The sequence below is a fragment of the Rhinopithecus bieti genome, unplaced genomic scaffold (genome assembly GCF_001698545.2).
Source record: "Rhinopithecus bieti isolate Rb0 unplaced genomic scaffold, ASM169854v2 scaffold_79750, whole genome shotgun sequence".
In the NCBI taxonomy this organism is placed as follows: domain Eukaryota; kingdom Metazoa; phylum Chordata; class Mammalia; order Primates; family Cercopithecidae; genus Rhinopithecus; species Rhinopithecus bieti.
Genome location: NW_016829669.1, coordinates 27,590 through 36,508, shown reverse-complemented (window position 1 = coordinate 36,508; position 8,919 = coordinate 27,590). Strand labels below are relative to the sequence as shown.

Here is an 8,919-nt window from a genome sequence, read left to right as displayed (position 1 = left end):
TTTTTTTTTTTTTTTTTTTTTTTTTTTTTTTTTTTTTTTTTAAGGAAAGAGCACCCCTTTACCTGGCCCCTTTGTTTCTACTGCCTGGAAAGGGACGTGCCGGCCTGGTGGAGCCGTGTACTTGGGCCGGTGCAGCAGCAGGATGGGAGGGTCTGGATCCTGGATGAGGGTGTGGAATTCCTATGCTAGCCCAGAACTGCTTCCTTCCCGACCATTTTGTGTGAGGAGAAAAAAAAGTTTCTCTTGCTTAAAACAGTATTATTTAGATTTTTATTATATGCAGTTACATCCAAATTTGACCTGTGTCTCAAAGGATTTTGATTGGTAGAAAAGAGGCCTTTGAGCTGAAGGAATTAGCAGGAACGAAGGCACGGAAATGTGAACGTGCATGTTTTCAAGGAAATAACTTGTGGATTGGTGTGTTAGTTACGTAATAAGAAAACTTGGGTCACAGAGCCTCACATAATGTTCCCACGAAGCTCTTCAAGGGGAAAAAAGGAATAAGCACACGGGGGGCAACACACTCACCTTCCTTGTCCATTTCATTTTGTTGGTCACAGTCAGGTGAACACTGACCTTTCATTTTTCTCACTGAGAAATTTATCCCAGAGTCAATACTTTTTTTTTTTCCTTTTTGTATTTCTCAAGGTCATTGTCATAGTGTGATGTATGAAGTGCGGACCTGAGAGCCCGTGAAAGCCACCTTCCATGAAAACCCTTGCTGTGTGTGGGTGTGTCCCATCCCAGCGTCCCTCTGAAGCCCCACACTCTGCTGCCATCACAGGCCAGCTGAAGCTTGGGTTAGGACCAGTCCAGATGGAATTTCCTTGGGAAAGGAAAGTGTTGGAAGAGAAGAGAAGGGTGGAATGGATATCTGGAAGGAAGTGCCTGGAAAAGCACATTAAGGAGAAAAACACAATTACCACCTCACTTCTATTTTATCCCACTGTCAATGCCAGTATTTGGAGGAAGTTCAAGCTAAATTACTGAAATGATTTTGATTGTTCTGGCATTATGTTCTCAACACCTACATGACCAATCAGATAACAGTATTCGTCTGTAAGTTGGATTAGATATTAACTTAAAATAATTCTAGACATAATATTTTATTATAGTGATTCTTAAACTTTATGGGTTTACAAACCCCTTTGAGAATCTCCACAAGAATTAATGAACTCTCTCTCCAGAAAAATGTAGGTATACGCTTATTGATTCAGACAAAACATCATTTTAGCAGCCGTGAGCACTCCACTTAAGGAGAGATTCATCTTTGTTGCAAAGGATGTGAAAAGTGAAGTTTTAACCAAAACCCCCAAAACTAATAGATAAAACAATTCTGAAGTCAGATCACTATTTGCAGACTTTCTAAAGGATGTGGTTGGAAACTGATTCCACCAGTCCTCATTTCCTTCACTGACTTGGAGACAATAAAAGGACAGTTTTTGGGTTCAGGAGAGATTCCTTTGGAGAGAGCTGTTACATCATCGCTGTGAGCTGGCACCTGTGTCCATGCCCAGGGGTCTGGAATTACTGCTTCCTCACCCTTCATCAGGGAGGGGCTTCCACATGATAAGGAAATGTATTCTATGAAATTGAGAAAAAAAAAAGCCAAAAAGGCTGAAGAGCCTGGGGGCAGCAGGACAGAGGAGCCATTTGGGATCACAGCCAGGTGTGGAGGGGGAGCTGTGCACAACTCTCTGCGGCAGGCAGAGAGTTACTGGAGATGTTTCAAGGCCTACTCAAGAGGACCCCAGAAGAGAAATAAGCATGTATGGAGTGGATGCCCATGCCCCAGGGCTGAGGGCCGAGGCCACTGTGGGGCCTGGAAGGTTTCACAGTACGACAGAATGGCAGGGAGAGGGTCCAGTAATGGTTGGCAGCCCCATCCCCTGAGTCCTGAGAGTGAGTCCATCCAGGTGAGAACTATCTCATCCCCTCTCCTCTCATCCCCAATTCTCTTAACTCCCAGTGCAGTCCAAAAAGGCAGCCAGGGAGAGAAGCAGCAGATGAGGGTGGAAGAGAGAACAGAAGCCAACCACGGTCCTGTCTCCAGACTTAGGCCTCAACAAGGGAAGGGTGCAGAATGAATGTATGAGCAGCTGAATGCAGGCTGAAAGGCTGACGACAATGGAACTGAGACTGTGTGTTTTTGACTCAGAGAGGCCAAAGGCTTGACATTACTTAAGAGAGAGGTGAAGTTCATGGCATCTGGCCAAGTTTTCACTGAGGGTCAGAGGAAGATTTCTGCACACCCTCTTCCCTATCCCTTATATTAGAAAGCGGCAGAGGGGCACAAAAATAAATTTGCATTTTGAGCACACTTCATGAATCATACAGTTGTATTTTATACCCACTGTAGGATGGAAGCAGACCTCGCAGGCCTGCATGAAGCTGGCTTTTGGGTTTGATGTAGAAAATGGAAGCTGCTCTGATTAACAAACACGGGTGTTGTGGGATCCAGCAGGGCCGAGTCTGGGGGAAGCAAGATAGGCTACATGATATGCAGGGTTCAGTGCAAAATATAAACATGGGGCCCCTTGAAATACTTAAGAAATTCAAGACAGTGACAGCAGAGCACTGAGCCAAGCGTGGGGCTTTGTGTGACTGCAGGGATTGCACACCCATGAAGCCACTCTGGAGTGAATAACAGAGGTCAGAGAGGACGGGAACTTGCCAGTGGTCCAGTTAATGAGGGACCCAGAGGAGGCCTGGTGGAGACTTTCCCAGTGAAATGCTGCACCATGCAATCCCGCAAATCCTCTGCAAAATTGCAAGCTCCACACTGAGTTACGTGAGTGGGGTTCTTATGGAAGCTGGTGAAGGAGCCGCTGTGGTGGCACAACAGAATAAGCCAAGCAGATGAGGGGACAGCCAACAGTTGGCTATTCAGCTAACATTTCCCGTAAATTAGGGGCTTAGGTAAAGAATCCATTTCTATGACAAGAAGTTTCCCTGTGTCATATACTCTCACAGGACCAGATGGTCTTTTATTTATTAGTGTAGCAGGATGTTGCGGGATACTCTCTCTGTTACTCAGAATTGGCAACTGGGGACCACAACTGGAGGTATACAGAGAGGCTAAATACTTTAGAAGAGATGCTAAGTGAAGAGAACCATGGATGGCAGGAGCCAGACACCCGCTCGTGGTTTGCTAAGACCTGGCAGAGCCACAGCAGCCCTCCCTGCCTTGGCCGTGCCCTTCCAACATGTGCAGGTATGAGAGTCTGCCTTGGAGGGGCCTGCTGCAGTTGCTGCTCCCTCAAGAAGCCAAGTAAGAGTGGTTCCTAGAAAACCACTTCTAGAATATGGGGTTTTGACAGGCGCACTGCATGCTACTTCTGACTGGCTGCTTGCTTAGGCAGTAGACTTATGACCGGCCTGCCCCCTCCTAAACAGGGACAAGAGAGGTGGAGACAACGGGGGGCAGTGGAGTGGCAACCTGCAGTCCACCCTTGGGCTGGCTGGGATATCTGCATTCTCTATGCATCAAGCGGGCACTGGGAGGGTGGCTGGCTTGAGACTTTCTGTCTGGCAATAAAAACTATGGGGACAACAGATGAGACGGGGGTAGCTGGGACAGATCGAGTAGCATCCAGAGCCCCCAGGTAGGTGACCTGTGTGAAAGCCCCTGCGAGTCTTCCCGAAGAACGCTTTTGTAGAAGCAGCAACTTTATATAGAGAGGAGGAGACCGCTTCTCTTGACCATCCCCACTATCCCCATTCCTCCTGTGTCCTAGAGAAGATAGGAGGGGAGATTGTTTTTCAGTGCCTACCATGTTCCCTCCCAGCACCCTACCTCTCAGGTGAGAAAGGGGAGGAAGGGAGAAAGAGCAGACCTGCCCCTTTTCCACTTCAGGCCCTTCCTCCAGCCCAGCCAGCCATGGGGGTGGGTGGGGACATTTTATTTTTGGATATGAGGTTGGCATCTTCAACTGGACTTGACAAAGTTTTTTAATATCAGGAAGTGACTGAGGGAGTTATGCAGTATGTCCAGGGTATCATTAAGGGAACTTTGGTCAGCAGGGGCAGGAGATTCAACACAGCCCAGCGGGGGGCACAATGGGAGAAAAATAAAACCATTTCCTGTGTGCGCCCAGTGGAGTTGAGACCGTTCAATAAACTAGTTATATCTGATTAAGGACTTCATATCCTCAGGATTAAAGGCACGTCACTGTGTATTTGTGTTGTGGTGTACTGAATTTATAAATTCTTAGTTGAGGAATAGCCAGATCTTTTTGCAAACCAAACACTTGAAATGTTAAATGAGGAGAAAAGAAACTCACCAGAAGCAAATTTCTGGATGTAGACAGAGGAGACACTAAAAGAGGTAACTCATAGTTGCCTTTTTCTTTTATCTCCCTAAAGTCTAAGAGTTTTTATTTTGTAGTATTACACGACATTTACATTTCAATTGATCACAGATTCATTAACATTTGACACGATAGAAAGGGTGTACAGAAACATGTTTATAAGTGATTTGTGATTTGTAATCCTTGTTCAACCATGTTATTCTGGGAAATTATTTAATTTCCATCATAATGTTTTTCAGGGTGCTCTTCTATTTGATTATTTTTTATTAAGTGTAACTGTGTCTATGATTTTTATATAGGGTAGTGACGAGGGTCTTCTGTCTCTCAATTACGAGAGATTTCTAAAGCATTTACAATGCTCTTTTTTATTCAGACAAAAATCCTTTTAACTTTACATAACAAATATGCTTTAAATTTTTACAACTTTCAAGATACTATTATAGTCGTACTGACAAGGAAAAATTGCCGTTGATGATCCATAGCTGATGAAATGTATGTAGCTGCTCTTCCTTGTGGTCTTTGCTATAGAGCTATTTGTAGATTACAGGCCACAGCTTTAGGGACAGGCTCCAGGTTTCTTATTTTTCTTGTTTCAGTTCTGCATCATCCATTTTCTGGAATACCAGTCTCCTAAAATGTAAGCAGTACAAAATGTTCTCACCCATCAGAACAACAGCATGCAAGAGTGCATACAAACACAAGCCATAGTCCTAACTGCCTAATTATACTTGAGTTGAATTGTGTTGCACTTGACATGAGTGAGATATTGGGGGGATGCTGAATCTGTGATGGGCACTTGGGCCCAAACACTTATCATTGATTCATCTCTCTCCCTCCATACCGCCCCACTCCCAACATCTGATTAGCTGTCAATTCTGCCTCTGCATAACATCCCAGAACCTCAGCAGAAATGTCACGGTTCTCCCTCTCCTGATGAATGGTGCCCCAAGTCCTTGTCCGGGTCCTCAATATCTGCGCTCTCTGCTCTTACTCTGTCTAGCCTTCTTTCTCTCCTTTGTGCATATATTTTGCTCTTGCCAAAGGGTGCCTCGGCTGTTCTTGGCTCACCTTGCTTTAGTGCCTAAAAATGACCTCCCTTTTCCCACCCGTCTCCAAATGTTCAAGAGAAAGCTGCTCCTCAAAGGCAGGTTTCCACATACAGAAACATCTTCTTTTTTTCTGACCCTCTGCAGGACCTTATTAGTGCCTCTCTTATTTCATTTATCATGTCAAATATTGAGGGCTTACTATGTGGCAGACACAGTTCTTAGTCTCTGGGGATATGGCAGTGGACAAAAATTATGGGATTTGTAGGACTGAAATTCTAATAAAGGCAATGCACCCTAAATATATGTCAGATGGGGATAAGTCACATGGAAAAGAAATGGAAAAGACATGGACCCTAAATATATGTCAGATGGGGATAAGTACCATGGAAAAGAACAAACCTGGAGTGTCCTGAGAAGTACAGTGGCAGACGGTGTCAGATAAGGTGACACCGTCTGCCACTGTACTTTCTTCAGGTCTTAACTAAAGCATCATGTTCTACTTCACATAAAAAAAATTTTTTAAGCATACACTCTCTACTATAAAATAATAGGTGGGTAGCTTATTAATTTTTAAATCTTATATTCTGATGTATACATAGGAGATAATACATATTTCTTAATTAATATAAATAATGATTATAACAGAGTTTATAAGATGAGATCCAGAAAAAAGAAAACACTTTGATTAAAAGTCAGGAAAGAAAACCTGCTGCATTTGAGACCTGGATTATTGAGATGGGGTCCTTTACACCTGAATAGCTCTCTCCCGCGAGACTTTTTATGTGGGAGAGGTCCAGTGTCAGACAATATCCTGTCATTGCATGGACTTACTGAGCAGCTACAGGATAATGAGACTGATGCTCATATGTGGCTTAGGGGAAGCCATCTTATGATTTTATACCTTGAGCCATGCTTATTGTACCTGGCCTTCTATAGTTCCCAATGTACAGGTATTCAGTTCCTTGTGTCTTTGCCTCTCTCTCCTTCTAGGAAACTTACTGTCTTAGAAACTTATGTTGAAAAGATGTAGTCATTTTTAAAGTTTCTAGACCACCTCCATATAACTGCCCATGCACTTTGACTGGTTTTCAGGTATTTACCTTGATCGTTTTTGATCGGGATTCTGGATTTCTTGGTGCTGGCAGGTCATGGAGTAAAATAAGTCATTGGCACATGGTGAATGCAAGGATCCTTGACATAAATCACTCAGCGTCCTGCAGACACTTTTGGCTGTTGTCGTTCTCCCAAACCTTTGGGGCAGGTTAAGAACCCGTCTCACGAGGCTCACCTCCATATTTCTTCCAGATCTCAGAGGCAGGTTGGCTGTTGCTCCAGCGCTTCTTTCTTCTTCAGTGTTCCTCCCAAATCTCAATGGCAAGTTGGCGACCGAGTGTGGCATTTTGTTGACTGCAGGTGTACTCATCTTAATGACATTTTTTGGTCCCCAATCTTTTAATTCCTCAAAATTGAGGCTTCTTTCCCTTTTTGGGTATCCTCTAGGCTATAATTAGAAATGACCATTGCAATAACATACTGTTGTTATAAGCAATAGATTTAAGCCCCCAATTAACTTAAATCTAGACTTTAATCTGCAGAATTGTTAAAGCTATAAACAAAGTTTGTGTTCTTATGTGCAGAATTTTTTAATAAATAATTTGTATTAAGCTTTTTAAAGCAATCTAGTTTCTCTGTCCCTAGACTATTGTAAGACAACCATAAAATATTTATAAAATATATATAGTGAATACAGCAATGAGTTCAAGCAGCAGGAACATAATGAAGCTCTGAAATGAGGCAAAAGTTTATTTTACTGCAGTTATTCTCTTTTGGTTTTTTTTTGATTGATGTTGTTTATGGAATATTTTATATATTTTTGTAATTTGATTTTGGAGAAACTTCCCACTCCTTTTTCATGTTTCTCTTTAAAGGCCAAAGTGGCACATGGAAACACAGTACATCGAAACAGAGATGCTGGCCAGTTTTTGGGGTATAGTTGTAGGAGGCCCAGTGAATTTCTTTTTTTAATTCCATCTTACTGAGGGTTCCACTCTAAAGCTTTCTCAAGAAACCAATTGCATTTTTATTAGAATATAAAATATATTTTTAGTAAAGAACCCATTGGTTTATGGGTTACTGCATCACAAATATGCCAACTTTGTAGGAACCATCTCAAATACAGAGAATATTTAATTAGATTTAGTCTTTATCATAGGAGCTTGTCATATGGAGATTTTCAAATGATTGTTTTCTGATTATTGCTTGAGTAAAATGAATATACACACTAATTTCAGCAGATTTGCAAAACATGTAAAAGAAAATAAAAACAATTTGCAATTTTACCATCTAGGGGTAGACACTTTATTAAGGTATAGATTTAGTACACATTGGTCAATTTGTAATTGCGAAGCCCAAAATAAATGTCTTTTTTGGTTTATTTGTAGTTAAAAACACTTTGAATGTCCAGCTGAAATGTATCCAAATCTTAGTTCTGCCAACCATTTACTCCAAATATGCACTTGTGAGTTGATTGAAAATTATTAATGTGCTGTATGCTTGCTAAGTACCATACTCACCAGTACAATTGTTATTACAGAAGCCAGCCTGATTGCTGTGCTAAATAATACAAGTTACATTTATACATTGTCAGAGGAAGGCTGAAGTTTGACAATAAAACAGAGTACACACCAACTTACTTCTTACTCTTTACAAAATCATTAGACTTAGGATTAATATTATATAATTAATGCTACTCAGAGAGATTTTAAAAACTTACCTCAGAATATTTGTCATAATTTTCTTTGCTGTGAAGATTGGACATCATTAATTCATCTGCACAAGAAATGTTTGATGTTAACAAGCTTGAAGTGGCTAAAGTCAATAAAATGAATAGTTTTGATGAAATAATTTCCATTTTGTCCAAATCTAAAATTAAGTCTGTATGTGCAGCCCAATGTTTATGAGAGGAGAAAAAAATTGTGGTGTTTTATATCATCTAAAACAAAGGCAAGTTTTTTTTTAACAGTGAAATCAATCTCACACATTTTAAGTACTAATATTAATTAGAATGTACAACTAAAATATGCATGTAAGGAATGTGAATAATTCATTCTGGGAAGACAGTAATGTTTGTGCTTGCAAATTCATTAACTTTGAAAATAATTTTCCTCATTATAAAAGAGTTTCTAATTAGGTAAGTTTGGGGCGATAGTAATTAAGATTCCAAACAAACAGAATGCTTCCTTTCTCTAAGCTTAAACAAAAGCATTTTGTTTTGGTGTTTGTGTCAATTCTTGAGGGAAGGAAAAGAAGTATTTAATCCATGCTAGCTATGGTTTTTTTTTTTAATCTGCACAAAAGAGTCAGGCATAGTATTTTCAAAATGTCAAGCAAAATTAAGAATGTGAAAAATTATAATATCCCAACAAAATGCCATGAATTAGTTTTTTTTGTAAAACACTATTTGGTTATTTAAAAAGCTTCAGGGGTCAATGTCAGCTGTAATGTGAAGGATGTGTATACGAGCAAATACTTGATAGGCATTTTGACAAACTGGTGTCTCA

General features: G+C 40.9%; 1 protein-coding gene across 1 annotated transcript; it reads right to left on the bottom strand.

Moving 5' to 3' along the window:
• Positions 1-4,700: 4,700 nt before the first annotated feature.
• On the bottom strand, positions 4,701-8,386 carry NPVF (neuropeptide VF precursor). Its single transcript, XM_017864793.1, has 3 exons — positions 8,133-8,386; positions 6,460-6,860; positions 4,701-4,940 (listed from the first exon to the last, which is right to left on the bottom strand). The coding sequence occupies exons 1-3, from the start codon at positions 8,268-8,270 to the stop codon at positions 4,889-4,891; spliced, it is 591 nt and encodes a 196-aa protein (XP_017720282.1). The 5' UTR covers positions 8,271-8,386; the 3' UTR covers positions 4,701-4,888.
• Between the last annotated feature and the right edge of the window lie 533 nt (positions 8,387-8,919).

Excerpts from the sequence above, each read along its gene's own strand:
- NPVF (XM_017864793.1), bottom strand. The coding sequence starts at position 8,270 with ATGGAAATTATTTCATCAAAACTATTCATTTTATTGACTTTAGCCACT. Across the intron at positions 6,861-8,132 it reads ATTATGACAAATATTCTGAG|CCTAGAGGATACCCAAAAAG; the intron begins GTAAGTTTTTAA and ends TTCTAATTATAG. Across the intron at positions 4,941-6,459 it reads CCCGATCAAAAACGATCAAG|GAGACTGGTATTCCAGAAAA; the intron begins GTAAATACCTGA and ends CTTACATTTTAG.